General features: G+C 47.2%; 1 protein-coding gene across 3 annotated transcripts; it reads right to left on the bottom strand.

The window, feature by feature from the left end:
- Positions 1–1,801: 1,801 nt before the first annotated feature.
- Positions 1,802–22,304, bottom strand: TRIT1 (tRNA isopentenyltransferase 1). 3 transcript variants are annotated; one of them, XM_039327677.1, is made up of 11 exons: positions 22,117–22,304; positions 19,425–19,565; positions 18,921–19,019; positions 15,630–15,778; positions 12,942–13,084; positions 12,571–12,682; positions 12,315–12,427; positions 11,957–12,034; positions 10,229–10,338; positions 8,762–8,879; positions 1,802–3,377 (listed from the first exon to the last, which is right to left on the bottom strand). In XM_039327677.1, exons 1-11 carry the CDS (start codon positions 22,261–22,263, stop codon positions 3,367–3,369), a joined length of 1,221 nt encoding a protein of 406 aa, XP_039183611.1. In that variant the 5' UTR covers positions 22,264–22,304; the 3' UTR covers positions 1,802–3,366. The 3 variants fall into 3 exon arrangements, with proteins under 3 accessions (XP_039183611.1, XP_039183593.1, XP_039183603.1); XM_039327659.1 differs by lacking the exon at positions 1,802–3,377 and adding an exon at positions 6,738–7,102 and having other exon boundaries at positions 22,117–22,303; XM_039327669.1 differs by lacking the exon at positions 1,802–3,377 and adding an exon at positions 7,067–7,169.
- Between the last annotated feature and the right edge of the window lie 736 nt (positions 22,305–23,040).

Raw genomic sequence — 23,040 nt, 5'->3', positions numbered from 1 at the left:
CACACCTTTTAGATTTTTAATATGAACAACTGCATATTAACTGCACACCTATTATTTTGTACATTTTTGTGTCAAAATAAAGCAAGAAAAGTTAATGTATGAAAGATCAGCATGATTTTCTGCTTTGCTTTAATCTAGGATGGCTGTGCTTGTCAATACTGGTTGGATCTGTTGCCCCAAACACGGCCTCCACTGTTAAGCTGATTTCTTGTGTATAACAGGCCTTTCCCAGTTAGGACCAATTTTTAGCTCACGTTGCCACCAGCCTTTGCTCCTTGTAAGGCTGAGGAACGTTGCTCCAGGCCAAAAGGAGAGCAAGGAGGCATTTTAGCTAAGATCTTACATTCCACTCTGGGAAAACCAGAGACTTTTTGTTGGGCTACATAGCTTGACAAGTGAAAGGTTTCTAGGAATATCACTCAAACCTCCAAAGCAATTTGCATGGAAACACAGTATTCATAGATAGAAAAGAAGCATCTGAAAAGGATAGAAGTAAATCTAGAGTGGGAAATTAAAATAAATAAGCAGAATCAGTATTTGCCCAGCTTCAGGTAGCGAGATATAGGGTCTTGGTTGAAATACCTCCTTGTTCCTTTTTCTACAACATTCAGCCAAAATTTGCCCTTTTCTAATATAATCCCTTCGCCATTCCCATTTCTGGAACAGAGAACCATATTTTGCTTTCTCTGAAATATTGTTTCAGGTACTTTAAAGTCGCTCTCATAAAGCAGAGAGAGAGAAAGGGGTCTTGGGCTAAACGTTCTTGGCTCACTCCTTCGGTCCCTTTCCAAAGGTCTTTAGCCCCTCCCGATCAGTGCAGAAGGTGGCATTGATCCAAGAATGGCACCACCGTTGCATGTCCTGACTGCTGAGGGTTCTGGCAGCTTTCACCCCTTAATTCCTCTGCTCCAGAAGAATCAATTGTGAAGCTTCGTGAAACTTCCTAAGAGTGAGAACAATTAACCAGTGGAACAGCTTGCCCCCAGAAATTGTGGGCACTCCATCACTGGAGATTTTTAAGAAGAGACTGGACAGTCACTTGTCTGAGATGGTATAGGTTCTCCTGCTTGAGCAAGGGGCTGGACTAGAAGACCTCCAAGGTTCCTTCCAGCTCTATTCTATGTTCCCTGAGACTGCAAGGTGCAGCTTTTCCATTGGCGGCTTCTGGGCTTGAAATTTTGGGTTATTCTTAGCACTGTTTGCTAACCCAGCTTGTTCTGAGCTTTTATTCTCAGGATCCCACTTCAACCAGTTTAGCCTCCCGGTCTGTACTCCTTGTCCCTCTTTCCATCCAAGCTGTCTGTGCAGCCACATTGCCTTCCAGTTTTCCTCTAGCTGGAATTGTGTAATTGTGCTTTTAATATCTCCTTTAGGATCTTCCACTCACCTTGAGCTCCAACTCTATTAGCATCTCCTACCACAGAAGCTTACTCATCTTTTCCCTAAGTTCATTAAAATTTACTTTTATGAAATTAAACTTCCCTCAGGTTCAGTTCTCTTTAAAATAAAAATATCATTATACACTCACATCCCCAAATATCACTATGTTAGAATAGAATAGAGCTGGAAAGGGCCATGGAGGTCTTCTAGTCCAGCCCCCTGCTCCAGCAGGAGAACCTATACCATTTCAGACAAGTGATTGTCTAGTCTCTTCTTAAACGTGTCCACATGTTGGCTTTTAAACTTGCCCTTCACTGTGACACAGGCAACCCCAGAAACAACTACCTTCTCTTCTTCGTCATATTTTATTTTATGTAGTTACCTTCATTTCATTGCTGACCCATATCTAAGACACCTTAAATTCAGCCTTGGCAATTTTATTAATTTCACCAATCTCGCCTAGAGGTGACTCTAGGTGGCTTCCAAGCAGATAAAAGCAATACAATAAAACAATAATAAATGTTGACATTAAACTGACTTTAAAATTGATAAAGATGTCAAAGAAGGGGGAAAGATACACAGAGGGAGGAGGTGGGTTCTTATCTTAGTCCATTAACCACCTCCAGAACAAGGTGCCCCCATTGGGGCCTCTTGACAAAGCCAGCTCTTCGGGCCCTTCCAGAAGGCCAAGAACATGGGGATCGATCTCATCTTGCAGGGCACAATGTTCTAGAGGGCAGGAGCCACAGTAGAAAAGGCTCTTGTCCTAGACCCTGCCTTGACCAACGGGGTCTGCAGCATGCCCTTTGTCCAGTGTAGACCAATCCAATTGGGTTGAAATGGTTCCTCAGATAGCCTGGACCCAGGCTTTTCAGGGTTAAACTTGTTTTTTCCCCCCTTAAATCAGCCATGAACCATCAGCAGTGCTTCACTGAGCATTTGTGCAGCATTGCTGTCAGGTGACATGTAGAGGTGGAATTGGATGGCACCCATTGGCCTTCAGGCAAAGGTTGGGGTGCTTCTCTCTCCCTCGTTCCTGGGCATTATCTTTGGGCAGCAGGGAAGGTGATTCCTTCAAAATGACCTTTTTCCCTGTAGCTGCCTGATCTCTTGAACTGATCCAGAGACCGGGGATCCAGCTGACCAGTGGTGGCACGTCAACATCTTCCATGCCTGTCAACTGCTGTCTGGATGGCTTTTGAACTTCCAAGAACATCACCATGTTCAGAAACAGCCTATCTATCTACCTATCTATCTATCTATCTATCTATCTACCTACCTACCTACCTACCTACCCATCCATCTACCCATCCATCATCTATCATCCAGTATCATCTATCTTCCATCTATCCATCCGTCTATCTACCTGTCTGTCTGTCTAGCTAGCTAGCTAACTAGCTAGCTATCATCTATCCATTGTCTATCTATCTACCATCTATTTGTATGCTACCCATCTCACCAGGGGCTTCTAGGCATACAGACATTGAATTAAAATGCATTATAAAACATTAAAACAATAAATAAGGGCCATAAATTTAAAATGCAATTAAAATTAAACCAACCAGGATGAAGAGGGAGTGAGCAAAGTGCACAAATGTTAATATCTGCTATTACAAGGAATGGTCATGGTGCTACTGTAATTTTGAACAACAACAACAATAATAATAATAATAAAGTTGGAAGAGACCTTGGAGGTCATTAAGTCCAACCCAGGGCTCAGGCAGGAAACCCTATACCATTTCGGACAAAGTTGCTCAGCAAGTGTTCTCTGAATGAGGACTATCTGTATAGGGCATACTACGCTGGTAACACTAATAGCTGAAACTGAAAAGGATCTGCAAGCTCCAGTAATACACGTTAAGGAACAAAAAAATGGGACTAAGATTAAATGTAAAGAAGGTAAAACTAAAAGCAACAAATAGAACAACCTGCCTTAGAACTGGCAGTGGAGATGCTGAAGTGGTGGGGATCTTCTGCCTTCTAGGATCAACCACCCACTGTAAAAGAACAGGCAGTCAAAAAATACACCAGACTAGTTCTTTTTAGACCAGCCATCAAAGCCTTGGAAAAGAGATTTCAGTGCTGTTATGTGTCTATCCCTACAAACATCAGCAGTAGTCTGGGTCTCCTCCAGGAAAAGGGGGTGAGTGGCAGGTGCCTCTACCACTCCTTTGAGAAGGTGGCCACGCATCTGCTGCCCAGAGAAGGCAAAACCCCTCCTCAGACACGTCCTCTCTCTGTAAGGCCGCCAGTGCACCAAACCTGGCCATGGAGAAGCAGCTGCAGTTCAGTGCTGGGCTTACAGCTGGCATGTCACATTTGCCACCTTCCCAAGAGGAGCGTTTCAGCCCTACCAAGGTCTCCCAGCCAGGAAGGTCTGAGGTCTCCTGCAAAAGCTCAGAAGATGGTTGCTGCAGGGCCTCAGGGAAAGTCCAAGCAAAGTAGCTCTGCCATGGCCCCAGCAGCCTCACCCTCTCTGTTCCTTCCATCCCTGGATTTCAACCTGTTTCAAGGGCAACCTTTCTCTCCCTCACCTTAATGCAGGGATGGGCAGCTATGGCTGGCTCAGGAATTCTGGGCATTGAAGTCCACAGGTTGTAAAGGGGCCATAGTTGCCCACCTCTGCCGTAGTGCCTCCATGAGGACCAGGACCACAGTATGCTGTGCGGGGACAGGAAAAGTGGTAGCCTTTGACATTCTCTGTGACCACATATATATTAAAAATTGCTGTAGACTGGAAGATGCTTAACTGCCACCCCACTCCATCCCCCAACAAAACACACTTTTGAAATTCAGTGGCAAACTGTTGAACAAAAAATGGTGCAATTTCCTGCCCATCTTGGTGGGAAAGCAAACCAAAGTGCCAAAAATGGCACAGAAGCAATTAGAGAAGTTGAACAGGTTCAAATGGTTTCTAGTTCAAGGTACTTGAGGGGCCTTTAAAGCCCTGCGTGGCTCAGGACTGCAAGGTGTCTCTACCTCAACAATGTTTTCAGAGCAACAGAACTGGAAGGGACCTTGGAGGTCTTCTAGTCCAACCCCCTGCTCAAACAGAAGACCCTAGACATTCCAGACAAGCGGTTGTCCAATCTCGTCTTAAAAACTTTTAAGACACATGGGCTGGGAATTCTGGGAGTTAAGGTCCACACATCTCAACATTGCAGAAGCTGAGAAACACTGATCCAGAGGACCACCTGCTTCCGGTGACTTTTGGGTGCCCAGGTTGGGAACGGCAGGCTCTGCTCTTAGGAATGGCCTACTTCAGAGGCCCCCGAGTTAAGCCTGCTCAGTTCTTAGGCACAACTTACCTTCCAAGATCAGATGAACTCCCCACCCTATGGAGCTTCAAGAAAGGAGTTAAAATCTGGCTTTTAAAGTCAGACCTGACAGTGAAGAGAGTGTGAGCAGCAGGACCCTTTTTGGAGGGTGAATGCTAATAAAGTTATTTTTTAAAAAATAAAGATTAAATGTTGATGTCTTGGATGCTGGAGCTTTTCATAATTTGGTTAATGGTTGTTTTGTTCTACTGATTTGTTTTCTTGCTGAACAAGGGAGGAGGCACCCAATCCCAAGAAATGCAGCTATCCTCCCAGGCTTTCCCAAATGTCAGCTCTTCATCCCCAGGTCAGTTTTCCTCCCCCTGTAAAGACGCACCCCCACCCCCACCGGGCTACAGAGACCAGCTGCTTTCTGGCTGAGGCCACCCCCCCTCAACATTGCCCTCACTTGCTTCCCAGGTTCACTTGAATCTCTTCCATTCTTCTCACTGGACCTCTTGTTTACTCTGGGTTGTGTCACGGGGGGGATGTTGAGGAGGGAGTTGAGGGTTCACTCCTGTTCCAGCTTTGCACAACACTGGTGTCAGTAATCACGGCAGCTGCAAAGTTTTGCAATCCACCCTCAGAGGGGCTGCTCCCAGGTTCCCAGATGTATATGGCAGCTCAGGGGTCATGTCTCCAGGAATCAACCAGAACACACCATCCAAGTTCCAGTTCCAGACTGGGCCAACAATGGCTGTGGTTGGAGGGTTTTTTTTCCCTCCTGCAAGTAGCCATCCTGCCCCCCCCCCACCTCCTCTGGGTTTGGGGTTCTGCTTTCCATCTGCACAAAGTCAACTTGCTCTTTTCCTTTGGAACATACCCCTCCCTAGCTACTTCCTATCTGCAGATAGATTGCAACACTAGAGTCTCCCTTTTCTTCAGTTATAACAAGTCTTCCCTAACTCCTCTTAATGTTTGGAATGAAACCATTTTAAGAGAGAGAGAAGAAAGAAAGAAAGAAAGAAAGAAAGAAAGAAAGAAAGAAAGAAAGAAAGAAAGAAAGAAAGAAAGAAAGAAAGAAAGAAAGAAAGAAAGAAAGAAAGAAAGAAAGAAAGAAAGAGTTCCTATTCCATGCCCACCCATAATAGTGCATGATGTACAGGATGAAAAAGCTGCCTCTTGCACATTCTCAGGACCAAACGTCCAGAGTCGGAGTCATCCTTGAGGGCCTCTCCATCTTTCCTACTCAGGAAAGAGCTGCTTCTTTGAGACCTCTTCTCCCCCCCCCCTCCCCCAGGCAAGATGCCCTCCTTGGCTCCTCCTGTCCTTTTCTCAGAAATTCAGATACACTTTTGGGCTTAAGGATCCTGTCTAAGCAGCCTCAGCTGCTATACTGCATTTGGGTCTTAATCTCATCCTGCCTCAGCATTCCTACCAGTTTAAGAGTTTCAGGTTCATCCGATTGCTGGGGTGCTTTCTAATCTCCAGAACCTCTTGCCATAAATAAACCCCTTTCTCCTGAAGGTGCTACAGCACTCTTTTTCTGATTTTACCTCCAACAAATGACTCTTACCTGATTTTTATTGAGACTTATATATTCCTGTGATTTTCTCCAGTTATCTTTATTGGATAACTACTTGTCTGAACTGGTATAGGGTCTCCCACTTGAGCAGGGGGTTGGGCTACTAGAAGACCTCCAAGGTCCTTTCTGGCCCAGATATTGTTATTTGTTGCTCGTGTGAGTCAAAAGCATCCACGGGGTCGTAAAAGGAGTCAAGATGATAACCTTGACTGAATTGAAATTGAAATCCCCCCAATTTATTATTTTGCAACTAAAGGGGGAAGCGTTTTAATTGTGTAGTTACAATTCCCATCTTGTTTTTTTGACCTCTCTGCGGGCAACCTGGCTCAGAGAAGCAGATCCTGGGCAAGAATAAATGCAACCAACTTTGAGAGTAGCCAGCAGCAGCAGCAGCAGCAGCAGCAGCAGAGGCTGCTACATGCAGACCCCCCGCCCCCAACTCCATTTTGCCTCCCTCGAGATCAGTGAGAGCTGTGATCCTGGTAATGAAGAAAAAGGCACCGGCACCCACAGTATCAAAATATAAAAATATTGCCTTCATTTAGGGGAAAAGAGGACTGTAAAGATGGAGGTGTGCCATCGACAGTTTGCTGCTGGAGGACGAGAGCCTTGCATTTTGCAGACTAGAGTTCATGGGAAATGGCACAAAAGCCATTCCTCTCGGCCCGTTCTGCCCGAAGGGGATGGGATCCAGACCCTCTGTGTCTCTGACGCAGGACTGGGCCTAGGATTCACCGGCCTCCGTCCATCCGTCGGTCTGTCTTCCCTGCAGGGGTTTCTGAGTTGCTGCTGCCGCTGCAGCCCTTGTCAGAGACGGAGGCCAAGGCTGAGCGCCGGGACTTCTTTAGGTGGGACAGGTGGCAGCGGGACTTCAGGTGAGCTGCCAACGAGAGTCGTTCAGAATATCGATCCAGAAATGACAAACCGCCTTGTTTTCCTAAATAAAACTGCACAACTCTTTTAGCATAGGAGAGTGCATAATTTTGCATAACCCAGGTAATCCTCAATTTACTACAGTTCATTTAATGACCGTTTGAAGTTAAAATGGCACTGAAAAGTTGACTTATGACTGTTTTTCACACTTATGACTCTTGCAGCATCCCTGTGGTCACTTGATCAAAATTCAGACGCTTGGCAACTGACTCGTATTTATGACAGTTGCAGTGTCTCGGGGTCATGTGATCACCTTCTGTGACCTTCTAGCAATCAAACTCAATGGGGAAACCAGATTCACTTAACTGTGTTACTAACCTAACTACAGTGATTCACTTAATGTCATGGTCGGCTTGCTACACAAATCCCACTCGCAACAGACATCAGTAATGGGAAGGGGAGATCCAGTATCCAAAGTGGGACAGTCCGAAGCAGAGAGACCGTTCCCAAAACGAGGCGAGCGGAACCAATTGGCTGGACAAATGGTCAGTGGGAGGGCTAGGGGGAAAGGGAAAGTTTTCCTAGGCTGTCTATTTAGGTTAGAATTGGCTTTTCCACTTCTGTACCAGATGGAATTTTCAGTAAAGTTTTACTCTTGGTAAAAAGATGGCCCAGGAGTCTCCTTTGCTGTCTCAACCAGTGGGACAGTTGACACTGAACAACTGTGGCAAGGAAGGTCATAAAATGGGGCAAAATTCACTTAAAACTGTCTTGCTTAGCAACAGAAATTTTGGGCTCAGTTGTGATTGTAAGTCAAGGACTGCCCGTAGTGGGATTCTGAACTTTCTGAGAAAATGTTCTGCCTTTGGCCCAACTTCCCAAAACAACATGTCGATCTGCCAATCATTCATTCTGAATTTAAGCTGATCCAGAGAGAATGATCTATATCCAAAACCTGCTACACAGTGAGCTTGGTTTTGGGCAGAAGAATCTTGAGAAGGCAGTTTGAATTGCCCTATTTGAAAATGTCAAGTATTTTCCACCAAAACCACACTCAGTTTCTTGCAACTGGAAAATTGACAAATAGCACAGTACGTCCCAAGCAACAGCTATTGGGAATTATAGGGCCTGGACTCCTAAGATAAGGCTGAATTAAGTGAAAAGGGAAGGTTGATGCAACACGGAAAAAAGTGGATTGAATATGAGAACACCATTTCTCAACACTCAAGTCCTTAGAACAGGTCTTCTCAACCTTGGTGACTTTAAGACGTGTGGACTTCAACTCCCAGAATTCTTCAAAGCTCTAACAAGCTTCTTCTGTACCAACTGCTTCCCCTCAGTTCCCTGCTATTCTACTCTGAAGGGAGCACTCTCCAACCCGCCCCCTCTCCCCAGGTTTAAGGCACAGCCTGGCCAACCCTGCCGTGAGGGGGGGATTGTGCCCAGGCCTGCCCCACTGCTCTCTCCCCTTCCTTGGTTCAGGAAGGAGATTGGCTTTGCTTTCTGCCGGCAAAGAGGAAGGTCAAGGGAGTGGCACGGCTTGTCAAGCAGCTGCCTGGACAGACAAGCTGAGGGGAGACAATCCTGCAAAAGCCACTCACGCAAAGGTGGGGGTGGTCTTTGGGAAAGGAGGTCCTTCCTCTTCTCCCAGCCCCATAAGCCTTACCTCCCCATTCTCTGTCCCCGATGATGACTCGGCCGCACAGCTCACACAACCGGCAACTCTGCTTGTCCTTTGCTGGCATCGGCTCCAGCTTGAGGGGCTCCATCGGAGGCTTCTGGCCCTGGGGGTGGGAGCGGGGAGTGAAGCATTCCAGAGGCAAAGAGGACCTCAACTTGTCTTCCCTGTTCCTTGAAGGCAGCAGGGCTGAAGACCCAGAAGCTAAGCCCCCACCCCAAAGAGAAGCTCCTGCAGAGTTCCAGGTTCCGTGATTCAGAGACCGACCGTGCCATTACAAATGCCCACAGAGACTCAGCCAGTCATTGGGTGCCAGGGATGATGCTCCCATCGTGGCAGCTTACTCCCAGATTAGTAATGCTCTGGGATGGCAGCTCTTTTAATGTATGGGACCTTTATCACTGTTTCCTCTGGGCAGGAGATCTTGTCTTATCTTTCAATTCAGCATCCCAGAGGTCCGAATCTAGGGATGGGACAATATCTTGTCTAGGGCAAGGCTTTTCAACCTTTTCACTCATTGTACCACTTTTAGGATATGGCAATATCCGAGTACCACCAGTCGCCGAGCAAAATGTCAAAAACTTGATGACCAAAAAAAAAGGAAAAAAGTGATAAAGTACAGGTAGTCCTCAACTTAACAACAGTTTGCTTAGTGACTGTTCAAAGTTACAATGGCACTGAAAAAAGTGCCCCCCAAGGCACAGCCAAGCAAGACACCTGCCTGCCCACCCATCGGCATTCTTCCTCCTGTCTGAGGTTTTCATTGTTGTGAGCATTTCTGTTGAGGATTGGCAGTGGGGGGTGTTTAGTTTTTATTCCCCCCGTCTGTTGAGTGGTTGCAGCAGGTTTTGGTCACTTCACATGACCCTGGGACACTGTGACCATATTACATTCAGTATCTGAATGTAAATCACAAGACCCTGGAGATGCTGCAACAATCCAGCTGATCGGTGCTTCTTCAGGGCTCAGCAGAAGCACCAGGATCAGTGCCGAGCTCTAGCTGGAGCCTGGCGCTGATCCTGGCCCTTCTGCCGAGCCCTGACAGCCCTGCAGCTCCAGCCGTCTCTCGCTCAGGCTTGTGCGGTGCTCCCACCATTTCAGCTCATTCCCCTCCCCCGCTACCACTTTTCTAGGATGGTTGCGTACCACCTGTCAGGTGCCAATGTACCACAGGTGGTACCTGTACCACTGGTTGAAAAGCCCTGGTCTAGGGTGGATAAAGAAAAAACTCTGCTGGGTTTTTCTGGTTCCCCAGAGCTGTCTACTCCCCATCTCCTAGGCCTCCTCCAGAGTACAACATACACAATGAGCACAAGGGGCTCTCTGCTCCAGACCAAGGGTCCCGGGGGGTCCAGGCTGCAGACTCAAGAGGGCAGCAGCCAGTCAGAACAGCGATCATCGGCAGACTCAGGGTGTGCCAGAGAAAAATCTCCTCCAGGGCAATCTGGTGGTTACCTTCAAGAAGCTCTCCACAACCTGAATGGCTGGTTCCAACACACTTTTGTCCCACTGAGAGAGATCGGAGACGTCCAAGCCATAGACAGGGGGCACATTTGATCCAGGACCTGGAGGGACCCATAAAAAAGAGCATCATTGGCTTTATCCTTGTGACCGGAGGCTCCTCTACCAGTAAAACGAGTAGGGAGAGCCAGCAAGGCATAATGTGGGGGAGGGGGGCTAAGGATATACTGGAAGACTCTGCTGTCTTACGTAGAACTTGCAGACACTGCTAATTCCTTTGAGGTGAGAACTGCTGCTGGGCTGTCCTCCAACAAACTCAACCTACCCTAAAGGAGAAGCTGGCGAAGGGCATACCTTCCCCCACCCCAACCTGGCTTCTCTCTGCTCTTCATGCCAATCGGCCCGTGTGACTCACTCACGGGGCATGGGCACCGTTTCTTCTGCCATAAAGAGGACTGGGCCCTCCTCCTGGGACCTATTTATCCTGAATGGGCCTCTCTTTCAATCTTTTTACACTTTCAATCTGCTTTATTGCTCTGTATGGCTAATTAGTTTGCTGATATTATACTGTTTCTGATCCACAGTGAGGAGAAAAAGGTCCTCGTCATCCATTCCTGGGGCTGGGGCTGTCGGGGGGGGGGGAATTGATCAAAGAAGAGTTTCTAGCGCAGTGGTTCTCAACCTTTCTAATGCCGTGACCCCATAATACAGTTCCCCATGTTGTGGTGACCCCCAATCACTTATACATCACCGGGTGCCAGGGGCGTGGCCAAAGAAAAGGGGAAAAAAATGGCGGACAGCCTTGTTTGGCGACCCCCATGAAATGGTTGTTCGACCCCAAATGGGGTCCCGACCCACAGGTTGAGAACCACTGTTCTAGAAGGATTACAGTGAGCCACGCACTGTGGCACCTCAAGGAGGTAACTTTCTGCTTAAGACAAGACACCAGGTGGAGGGGACCCAGACCGCTGCTCCTCCCAGTCCTGCCTGATGCAAAGCCAGGTGCGCCTGTCCAGAGTACAGATCGCAGGGCAGCCTCTCTCAAGACGGTGCCCCATGTCTGCCAGGCAGGCTGAGTCAAACAGTAGCAGGACAATAGCCCTCCCAGTGCCAAAATCTGAGCAGGTGATGCCTTTGATTTCCCTGACCACAAAGCCCGGCTCCTGCCACACCTGTTGGCTGCCTGGCAGAGAAGCGAGCCCGGGCGGCTCAGCACCTGGCCAGGAAAAGGCCTTGCCACGGCCCAGAGTCTCCCTCCTCTCCACCCACTTCTCAGGTTACATGCCTTTCTCCTGAACTCACCGGCAGCCTTTCAACTAGCACCCCCTCCACAGCCTGAGGCAAGGTGATACAGTTCAGTGTGGGGGGAACCGTCTCATTCCCACCCACCACCAGCTGGATCAGGGAGGACAGCTGTCAGTTGGGGCCTCTCCCTCCATCTGGCCCAAGAGGGAAAAGACAGTGAGCAGGAAGCCCCCTTCCTGGTGCCTCTTGTTTCACCACCCTGAAGGGGTGGTCTTAAGGGGCTGCAAAAGGGCAGCCCCTCAGGCACAGCTGGTCTCAAAGTGCTCTTCTCCAGAATAAAACCTTCCCCAAGGGAACGCACTCTGCACATGCTCAAAAGAGTTCAAGCCGTTACAATGATTGTCCATTTCCCAGGAAAGACCTCTCACACTTGAGTGAGTTGCCGAGTAAGTTTTGGTTCAGGGAGAAAAGACTTACGTCTCAGGAATCGGTTCTGGACCCACTTGTTCTGCTTCCGAGCATACCTCTTGGTCCCTGTCTTGAAGGCCTGAAGGGCTGGAAGAGTTCAGGATAAGAGACGGCAGAGCCAGGAGAGGCTGCCCTGGCCCAGTCAGGCCAATACAAACACTAGTGTGAGGAAGGCACCACAAATTCTTTACTCAACAATCTGTTTATTTCCTCTGGACCACTTGCATTTTAGTATGCCAGAAAATGTGTTCCATCTCCCAGAACATGGACCCACCTGTTACGCCAAAGGTTGCCTAATTCTCTGGCCTGCCAATCAAGCAAACCACAGCCTGCTCTCCAGAAAGGTTCTCCCCAAGCAGGTCCTCACCTTGGTCCAGCAGCTGGTGCCTGTCCTCCTCTGGACTCTTGTCCTTGGAAATCAGGAACTGGTGGAATTCCTTGAAGCCGATAGACTGGAAAATGCCCTGCTGATAATCCTGGCTGGGGAAGGGATGAGAAGCAGGTGGCCGACACTGCCGGCAGTTGATCACTCATGGAGCTGATCCCTCTGGCCTCCCAAGCCAGCTCAGCCCTTCACACACACCACTGCCAATGTCCATCTCCAAGCAGGACCGAGGCCTCACCTGTTCTCAGCCACTTTCTCCTGGTTGTATTGCTGGTGAAAATTCTGCAGCTCCTCCAGCAGCCCGGCCTCCATCATTACATCCACCCGCTGGTCCAGTCGCACCTCCAGAACTGAGGAAACCCAGCAGACAAAAAAGTCAGGCTACATACCCCAAAAGCTCTGGGGAAATGATGGGGTGTCTGCTCCAAAGTCAATTCAGCAGCAAATGCCAGAGAATGGCTGCCAACCACACAGCATGACCAGAGAATAAAACTGCAAGTTTCCAAAAGGATCTGCCAAAGCCAGAAGGGTCCTGCTCCTCACCCTCCCTCAGCCTGAGAGAGGAAGGCTGGCCTTAGTCATCAGACATCCCCCCCCCCCGTTGTTTACCTGCCTGTTCTGCATGAAGCCAGAAGATGCAAGAATTGGGATACTTCAGAGGACCCCCCAAGGGTCCTCCCCCTTTTTCCTCATGCTGCCGTCGTAGCAACTCACTGTGGGGGATGCCAGTTTGTTCAAACAGCTGCAAGCTCCTGCAGGAGAAAATTTCAGGGCAGGTTGGCTTGGAGGGTGCTCAGCTACAGCCACAGAGCAAAGGATGGCACTAGACCGGAACCCAAGAGGAAAGAAACATCAGAAAAAAACATGCTTGCAGAAGCAGCAAGGCCAGACTTGCCCCTTGCTGAAAAGGACAACACTGTGCGATGTCCGGCGATGGAAATCCCTTCAAACCATCTGGAGCAAGCAGGGAAGCTGGAACCACAGCAATGTTTTCACTGAGCCCTGCAGAAGCTCCAAAGAGGTGGCCACCAATCCTTGCAACTGGGGCGATGAGCAGACCAGATGTGGATCAACCCACTTTAGAAATGGGTCCCAGGCTGGGGGCTCTCCAGAATGGCTTTCACAGCTGTCGTGCCGCAAAAGCAACATGCCATTAACCAGGCCTGGTCAGATGTTAGGTCTCCCACTCTCTCCAAATCACGTGGCATTCCCTAGCCTTGGAATGCAGATGAAGTTAGTTCCTTATTCCCACTGGGGCAGAAGCTCAGGCTTGGAAAGCTGCAATGGGGGGGGGGTCTCTTTACAGTAATTTAGGGTGGCAACTATTCCAGCCCAGGGATTTGCCTAGAACTGCATGCTCAGCTAGAGAGGCCATGAGTCTGCCTCAGGCTGTCCTTGCAGAGCTGCCCAGCCTTCCAAAGCCAGTGCCTCCAGAATCTCAGGAGAAATTAAGGAAGATGGGTGGCATAAAAAGTAAATAAATGAAAAGAGCTCCATCACAATGCATCTGCAGGATGCCCATAGGAGATGTGAGGAGAGGCCAGAGCAGAGGCGTCTCCTAAGATCCTTCTTCAGGCCGCTATGTGCCAGTTCTGACCACCACCACTCCATCGCAGAGCAAATGCAAACAAAATCCCAGGACTACTGAGGAAGGTCTGGCCTCGGGCCCCACTCTAAGTGAGCAGGGTGGGGGCTCCTCCTCCCTCTCCTGGGCGGCGTAAGGTTGGGAGATTTGAGCAGAAGGACAAGCCAGGGCTGGCCACAGCCTGTTTCCCACACAGCTGTAAAGCTGCCTGTCTGGTAGGGCAACGCCAGTTTGCACAACTGGTGCAAATCCCAGAGCAGCCACCCCGCCCAGCCCAAGACGTGTCTTTCAAGCAGCTGTGCATGACGGAGCTGCTGCCCTCAGGGCAGACCGGGTTGGTTGCTGCCGGGCTGGCCAGAGAGGAGGCTCTGAACAGGAGATTTCTTGACAGTGAGAACAGTAGAACAGCTCAACTTCAAAAGTTGTGGATGCTCCGTCACTGGAGACATTTAAGAAGAGACTGGAATGGTATAGGCTGCTTGAGCAGGGGGTTGGACTAGAAGACTCCCAAGGTCCCTTCCAACTCTGTTATTCTGAGATCAGCTCTGGTCTGGCTGCTTCATGGTCATGCGGGAGCTTCCTCAGGGAACAGGGAACCATGTCCAAAAATCAAGATGGTGGCTGTAATCACCTAATTCAGGAGTGGCAACTATGGCCCCTTTATGACCTGTGGACTTCAAGCCCCAGAATTCTGGGACTTGAAGTCCACAGGTCATAAAGGTGCCACAACTGCCCATCCGTGATCTAACTGAAGCCCTGTCCCATGAGTGTGCTGTTGCCATCTGGACTTTCTTGTGAGGGATCTCTTGCAATCACAGCTGTGGAGGATTATTGGCCTGGGGTTTTAAAGGGCCTGAGAAGCTCCTGGCAGAGTTCAAGAATACGTGACTGGGGTGGGTGGATGTCTGCAGGCTGTGGTTAAGGGGAAAGCAAAGGTCCACCCATTTTTTATGTGGCTGCCATGGTGACTTTGTGGACCATGTCCTGTAGACCCTCCCTGCATGGTCAATGGCTTGGGTGACTTCAGAACAAGGTGGGCACTTTGTTTATTGCAGGGCTCATGCTGGCTGAGGAATTCTGGGAGTTGAAGTCCACAAATCTTAAAGCTGCCAAGCTTGGAGAGCCCTGGTGCATTGTTAAGGGAGGGCATCTTTTCAGCAGCCAGCAATCACAAGGTGCTTCACAGTCCCTTCTCCCAGGGAGGCGAAGCGTTGACCTTCTTGTCTCCTTGTCATTTGTAACAGAAGCTGAAGGATTTTGCTTGCCTGTAAGAGATAAAAACCACAACTTCCCATTTTTGAAATTGCTCTGCTGTTACTCGCCATCTGTTACCCAATATTAGAGGGCAACTGAGGTGGACTTACAGGACAGTAAATTAAAGGGCTGGCAGGGCCACAAAGCCAACAGGTACCCTCCTGACCTAGAAAGCATGAACCAAAATGGAAAATGAATTCTTCCAATTAATAGCAATTAAACAGAATCTCGATCACTGGAGGAACTCTACAATTAAACAGAATCTCGATCACTGGAGGAACTCTACAATTCTACAAGGAAAAAGTGAGACTACCTCTACCCAGCATCTGGATCCAGTGGGTATCTGGGGAACAAAACACACCGCTAGAGGAATTTGTAGGTATGAGCCTCCAATTTTCAGGGGCCTGTAGTATTTGGAGAGCATTGGCTGTCCCTGTTGCAGCCTCCATTTGACTGACCTGATTATTTTGCGCTTATTATGGGGGTGCAATCTGGTTGCCATGTTAGGGTCCACCAGACTCAGCCGACGGTGTAGCTCCTGACTCTCCAGATCCTCCAGCCCAGTTTTCCACTCTTCTGTTGTCACTGTTGGACCCCTGGCCTCCCCCTGAAAAAATAGGGATGATTACACACAAGACAGATTCCCCCAAAGTATGACACAACTGCTGAAGGGAGACAACAAATCCTCTTTTTCTGATCTTAGCAAAGGTCCAAGGACATCAGACTCAAAATGGAGGCCTTGCATCCACCCACCACCATCCCAGCATTGCCCACCTCTCAGGAGGACAACCTGCTTGCAGGCAGAACACCAGATGTCAAACCCAGGCAGGGAAAACTGAACAAATCATTGCCACCAACAAGTGATAAATCAAGCAGCATACGGAAAATCTCAGACTATTAGGCAGTATGGGGAGAAATATTATGCCATCAACATGTGACATTTTTGTAACCAAAGATTTTTTGAGTATTTGGATAAGAACAATCAGATTCCTGTGGCTTTTATATTTTTGGATGCTGAAAAAGCCTTTTATCAATTAGATTGGCAATTCTTATTCTCACTGGTAGAGAAAATGAATTTTGGGGATAATTTTTTACATGCTATAAAAGCTATATATCAGCAACAATCTGCTCAAATTGTTGTTAATGGGGGATTGACTGAGACTTTTAATATTGAAAAAGGGACAAGACAAGGATGTCCATTATCTCCATTGTTATTTGTTTTAACATTGGAGATTGTGTTGATCCAGATTCGAGAATCAACGGTAATCAAGGGCATAAAGATAAGAAAAAATGAGTATAAATTACGGGCTTTTGCGGATGATTTGGTTTTGATTTTGGAACAACCGATTAGAGCGGTTGATTGTCTATTAGAACTTATAACACAGTATGGAAAAGTTTCTGGTTTTAAAGTCAATAACCATAAGACTAAGATATTATCTAAGAATATGTTAGCCAATGACAAGGAAAGTTTGGTTAAAGCCACAGGTTTTCAGATGGTGAAAAAGGTTAAATATATGGGAGTATATTTAACTGCTTCAAATGGAAAATTGTATAAAAATAATTATGAATTACTATGGGCAAAAGTGCAAAGGGATTTAAATGACTGGAAAAAACTGCAATTGTCACTGTTGGGGAGAATTTCAGCTGTAAAAATGAATGTTCTACCAAAGTTTCTTTTCTTGTTTCAGATGATACCTATTTTAAAAAAAGATGTAAATTTGGAGGAATGGCAGAAGGGTATCAATAAATTCATTTGGGCTGGGAAAAAACCAAGGGTTAAGTTTAAGATTTTGCAAGATGCCCGAGAAAGAGGAGGACTTAAAGCATCTAACTTGAAATTATACTATGATGCAGCCGCCTTAACTTGGATAAGTGATTGGCTTAATTTAACAAATAAGGATATTCTTGTTCTTGAAGGGTGGGATTTAATGTATGGTTGGCATGCATATTTAATTTTTAATAAGAAAGTGGACCGGGCTTTCAAATCACATATTTTGAGGAGTGCCTTACTTCGAGTTTGGAAAAAGTATTATTATAGGTTAAACTATAAAATACCTATCTGGGGGATTCCTAGACATGCAACTGAGGGGATTTCTAAAGGGATGAACTTTGATAAAATTCCGTATAAAGAATTATTAACTTGGTCAGGTTCCCATTGGCATTTAAAATCTCTAGATGTATTAAGGCAAGAAAATATTCTACAGTCATGGTTTCAATATTTACAAATAGTGGACAGGTGGACTGTAGATAAGAAAGAAGGAATAACACTAGAAGATAGAAATCTGGTTATTCAGATTAAAGATCAGAGTCAGACCCATATAAAAAGAATTTATAATGCTTTAATAGAATTAGACTCTGAAACAGAATTGGTTAAAGACTGTATGATTAAATGGGCTCAGAATATCCAGGATCCGATCCCATTGGACTTATGGGAGATAATTTGGATTAGAAATGTTAAATTTACACAAGCTCAAAATTTGAGGGAAAATTTTTATAAAATGTTTTACAGATGGCATTTAGATCTTAAAAAATTATCTTGTATGTATCCAAATTTACAACCCAAATGTTGGAGATGTGGTAATATGGATGCAACATATTTTCATGTTTGGTGGAATTGTAAAAAGGTAAAGGCTTTTTGGATTATGATTTGGTGGAACATTCAAAAGATTTTTAAAAGGAAGATAAAGTTCACCCCTCAATTATTCCTACTGGGTATCTTTGTGGATTTAAATGACAAAGAAACTACTTTAATGTTGCATTTATTAACTGCAGCAAGGCTCGTATTGGAAGAAGGACTCATTGCCTACTTTAGAAGAATGGATATTTAAAGTCTAACTTTGCAGAAATGGCAAAAATTTCTGCTTATTTCAAGGATCATACACAAGAAAGATATATTATTGTATGGAGAAGATGGATAGATTATATTCAGAAAAAATATGGGACTATAAAGTTTCATTTATTTTATGAGTAAATTTTATAGTAACTGTTGTAGAGATCTGTTTATATGACTTAATTTAAGGGGAGTTAAAGGTTAAGTATGATGTTTTTTCTTTTTTTTTCTTTTTTCTTCTTTTCTTTTTTTTATTATTGTTAACTTTCTTATTAATAACCCTTACTCTGCTCTGGGAAGCGAGGGGGGGAGGGTTGAGGGTGGGTGGGTGGGTGGGTGGGTGAGTGGTTGGGTAATAATAATATAGTCATGGTGAATGCTTGGGCATTTCCCCTATGCTGTGTTCATGTGTGTGAGAGGGATGAGAGGGGAGGAAGGAGGAAGTAGGATGGTTAGAGGAGAAGGGGAGGGGAAGAGAGTAGGAGGGGAGGAGAGAAAGAAGAGGGAAGTAGGGAAGGATTAGAGAGGGTGGATGCAGCCTGGGGGGATTGGGCAGGCAGTACCAATGGTTAGGAATTTATTTTATTTTGTATGAATAAATGGAAAATAAAAACTTTTTAATAAACGTGTGACATTTTTGTAACCAAAGATTTTTGCAGGCATTCAGAAAGGGCAGAATCCTGCAACTGTTGGGCCTTGATGAAAGAAAGAAAGAAAGAAAAAAAGAAAGGAAGGAAGGAAGGAAGGAAGGAAGGAAGGAAGGAAGGAAGGAAGGAAGGAAGGAAGACTTTACAACTCAGCCAAGCAATAGGAAGGCAAAAAACTAACATGACCTTGATGAAACTCTGTGTCTCCATCCATCAGTCAAAATCCCTCCTACCAAAGGATTAATTTCCACTTGTCCCAAAGTGAGGCTTACCTTGGTGTCAAACAAAATCTTCCAGAGCAAAGATTCAATGTAATAATTTGTTCCACCAACCACAATTGGGATCTTCTGGGAGGCAAGAATCTCATCAATGTAAATAGTTGAGGAACATATGGAAAAACTTAGAAGCTGAGACTCATTTATACATATATATATATATATAACCTGACAACTTTAAAATAATAAATTTTGAAAGACATACTTCTTCTGTATTTTCTCCTTTTTCTCAATTAGCATTAAGTTTATTCTTGAAAAGTTGATGCACCACCAGCATCAGAAAAGTTTGGATTCTTCAGGACACAATTCGCACGTGTTCTTTGCCTGAGTCACAAACATATTTCTTTACTAATTCTCCTAACAGCCAGAAGCACTTCCACATTCATCCTCCCCAACATACTTTCTCAAATCGTATATAATGTGGTTTATAAGCCCTTGGTTGTGGTTCTCTTCCACAGCACTGAACCTACCCATGTCCCAACAGTCTCTGGAAAAGGATATGATGGTGGTGGCCTTCTTCTGGAAGTCCAGCACTGTGTAATTGGTGACCAAGGGATCCACAAAGCTGATCATGTGATGCTTGCACAGCTTCTGCTCCTGGGCAGAAACTTTGTTGGTGATGATGTCCAAGCCCTGATATACCTGAGACAGGGAGGGACAAACAGATGAAGTATTAAATTCAGCCAGTGCTAGTCTTCACACTGGTGGCCAGCCTGTATCTCAGCTGGCTCACCACTTCAAGCCACAGGAGGCCTCGGAGCAAGCAAAGGGTCACTCTTAAGGCACTGCTGAGGACGAGAATGTCACCCCCACCCTTAGAATGTACATACTGGTTCAGGACTGCTTGAGAACAGCACTGTGCAAAGAATGTGTGTCTGCCTGCATCAACATGTCCTAATGAAATGAAACGGTTCACTCAAAGCACTCGGCTTCTCGAAGGCGTCTCCAGCATTCTCTTCCTGAGCAGCAGGGCGCACCACTCTCTGCGGGGCGGGGAAAAGCCACATTCCTTCTCAGGCCAGGAAAAGGGGACCTACAAGCAAGCTCACCTCATCGGAGCCATCTCTGGAGACTCACTGGGTGTTTTGGCACACTCATTTAGGACCTGCTCACTTTGTCCAGAGAATAGTTCAGCTTTAGATGTAGCCACAGAACATTTGAAAGAACACAAAGACATGAACACTAAGCACGTATTGCTTGCTTGTTGCTCAGCACTGAGGAGCCACAACTGAATTGCACACACCTGACAGAGACACGTCATCTGCTCAATCCATCCTTCAGGGCAGTCAGTCATGAGACCATAAGGACCAAGAGAGTCGGCTTTCCTTTTAGGATTGCTCTATATACACTTTGGTACATATTATTACAGAAAGATCTGCATCTTTGAATATGCAAAGTAATTCTCCATTATCATCACCTTCCTATCTCCAGATCAAATCTGGGATTTGGTACTGAATGCCAGGAGAGAGCACAGACTGATCCGGGTTTTGCATGATCTTGTTCCTAATTGGCAGCTTCAATGTTCAGAAATCCCAGCTGGCAGAACTACCAGACAGCCTGGCCCTGGAGGCAGCCTCAGCAGAAGGATGCTCACAAGCGAAGGTCCCAGGTTTGGGCTAGAGGCGCCATGGTGCCTCGGCCTCCACAGCATCTTTCTTGCCTCAAAGGAAGGAGGCAAGAGCTGAGAAGGGCAGGGGATAGAAGCACTGATCCTCCAGCTGGCTCACATGTAAGTATTAAAATGAGATGAGAAAAACCAGACACCCCCAGTGATATTCAAAGGCAGAGTGGGAAAAAGAACAAATCAAAAAAAGACACAATCAAACAATATAAATCCAAAACTGGGGAGCGGGTGCTCCAATTTTCCTGGACCTCTGCAAGATTCCCACAGGGCCTGGGCCATATCCATTTCTAGGGGAAGGCTGTTTCATAGGGCACAAAACAAGCAGGACTCCTTACTCTATTCCACAGCAGGGTATCAGCAGTCAAATCCTTCAAGTTTTTGGATTCTACAGACTCCCAGGATTTGAAATGGACACTTGAAATTAGAACCATCGTTAGCAAAGCACAACAAAGAATGTTCTCCCTGCAATTCAGACTGCTCCAGGAGCTGCTGATACAGTTCTAAGCAGGAATTATTGAGTCTGTCATTCGTACTTCAATAACTGTCTGGTTTGGTACAGCAACCAAACAGGACAGGTGCAGATTTCAACGGATAGGTTAGGGTAGCGGAAAGAACAACTGCCAGGAGCCTGCCTTCCATGAAGGACCTGTACATTGCGCGGGTCAGAAGGAGGGGCTGAGAAAACATCACTCCCATCCTGGATGTGAACTGTTTCAACTCCTCCCCTCAGGACGCTGCTACAGAGGATTGCAGGCCAAAAGAACAAGACAGTTTTTGTACAGCTGTAGCATTATTATCCTTCTTATCTTTTACCACTCTCTCTTATCGATATTATATTATTATTGTGGTTATTATTTTGCTTTGCATGTACACCGAGAGTTTCTGCACTGAAGACAAATTCCTTGTGTGTCTAATCACACCTGGCCAAATAAAGTATTCTATTCTGTTCTATTTTATCACACAAGATATCACTGCTTGCCCCAAAGGTGCTTTTTTCAGGAGGCAAACTGGACTTGGCAACTGCAACCGGGAATCCCCTTCTTGTTGCAACTTAAGTTAGACAAGAAACAACAAAGGCTTGTTTTGATATTATTTTGCATTTTCACACACGTGCAGACATACGGGCGCTTCCCAGGCTGCAAAATAAGTTGGCAAGAAGCCACTTTACCATCATGGGTTGAGGACAGCCTCCCCCAGAACGACGACAGATGCCATTTTATGCCGTACCTCCTTTTTAAAAGTCCATTTTATATATAAACGAGATACGCAATCCAAAACGATAAAAGCCAGAGCCATCGGGGCGGCCGCCGACACTCAGAATGGCTGGCCGGAAGCTTCCCGGGCCGGCCGAGCGGCGGGCGTGGAGAGGCCTGGCCGGGAAGGTCCGCGGCGGAAGGCCCGGCGAAAGGCGAGGGCCCCGCGCCACGAGCAGCCCAGCCCGCTTCACGCGGCGCCCGCCCGCTAGGCCTCTGCCGCCCCTCGGCGCCGCCCCGGACAGCCGGGCCCTGCGGGAAGCGGAGCCGCTGCGCGCCCGGCCTCTGCCCGGCTTCCCCCGCGGGGCCCGCGCACCTGCATGGAGTCGGCGCTGACGATCTCGCCGCCGAAGCGCAGCCCGAGCTGCAGCGCCAGCCGCGACTTGCCGGTGCCCGTCGCGCCCAGCACCACCACCACCAATGGCAGCCGCCGCCCCGCCGCCGCCGCCGCCGAGCGCGCCATGGCCGGCCGGAGGAGAAGGAGGAGGAGGAGGAGGAGGAGGGGAAGCCCGCCGGGCGGGCCGGGGAGGGAGCGGGAGGCGGGGCCGCCGCGGGTGCGCGCGCTGGGCGGGGGGAAGAGGGTGGCGCGGCCCCGGCGGTCCCGGGAGCCCGAAATTCCTTACGGGCCGCCGCGGGCCGGGCCCCACCGATTCTGCCGCTTTCGGGGGTTTGGGCCAAGATTGTACAGCGCGTGCCGGGGTCCCAAGGTGTGAGCCCTGGGCACCTGGTTTATAAGCAATGATTCATGGCTTAGCTGTTGGGTAAGCCCTTTTCAGGAAATCTTGGCTTGGCAAAAAAGTCAGACCAAGACTTGGATTCCAGCATCTCTCCTAGTTTTGCTTTTAGAGCGTCTCCCTGATCTTAGACTTTTCTTTTTCATGGTCCCAAACTTGGATTCTCATTCTCACTTTGGAATAATAGTTTCCCAGGATTAGACCTGTGAAATCCCCTGGAGTTGCCTGAGATTTCTGATATTCCCTCTGCAATTAAACATTGTGGATAGAATCAAGATCAGGTGAAGTGTTAGTACCGTTAGGCCTTGGTAAGACCACACTTGGAATATTGCATCGTTTTAGTCACCATATTATAAAAAGATGCTGAGACTCTGGAAAGTGTGCCCAGAAGAGCAACAAGATTGATGGGGGGGGGGGGCTGGAAGCTACAGCATACAAAGAACAATGGTTGCAGGAATTGGGTATCTCTAGTCTAGTGAAAAGAAGCATGAGAGGGAACATGATAG

This window comes from Crotalus tigris, unplaced genomic scaffold (assembly GCF_016545835.1).
Source record: "Crotalus tigris isolate CLP2741 ecotype Arizona unplaced genomic scaffold, ASM1654583v1 scf7180000017614.5298720, whole genome shotgun sequence".
NCBI lineage: Eukaryota > Metazoa > Chordata > Lepidosauria > Squamata > Viperidae > Crotalus > Crotalus tigris.
This window is presented reverse-complemented; position numbering and strand designations above follow the sequence as displayed.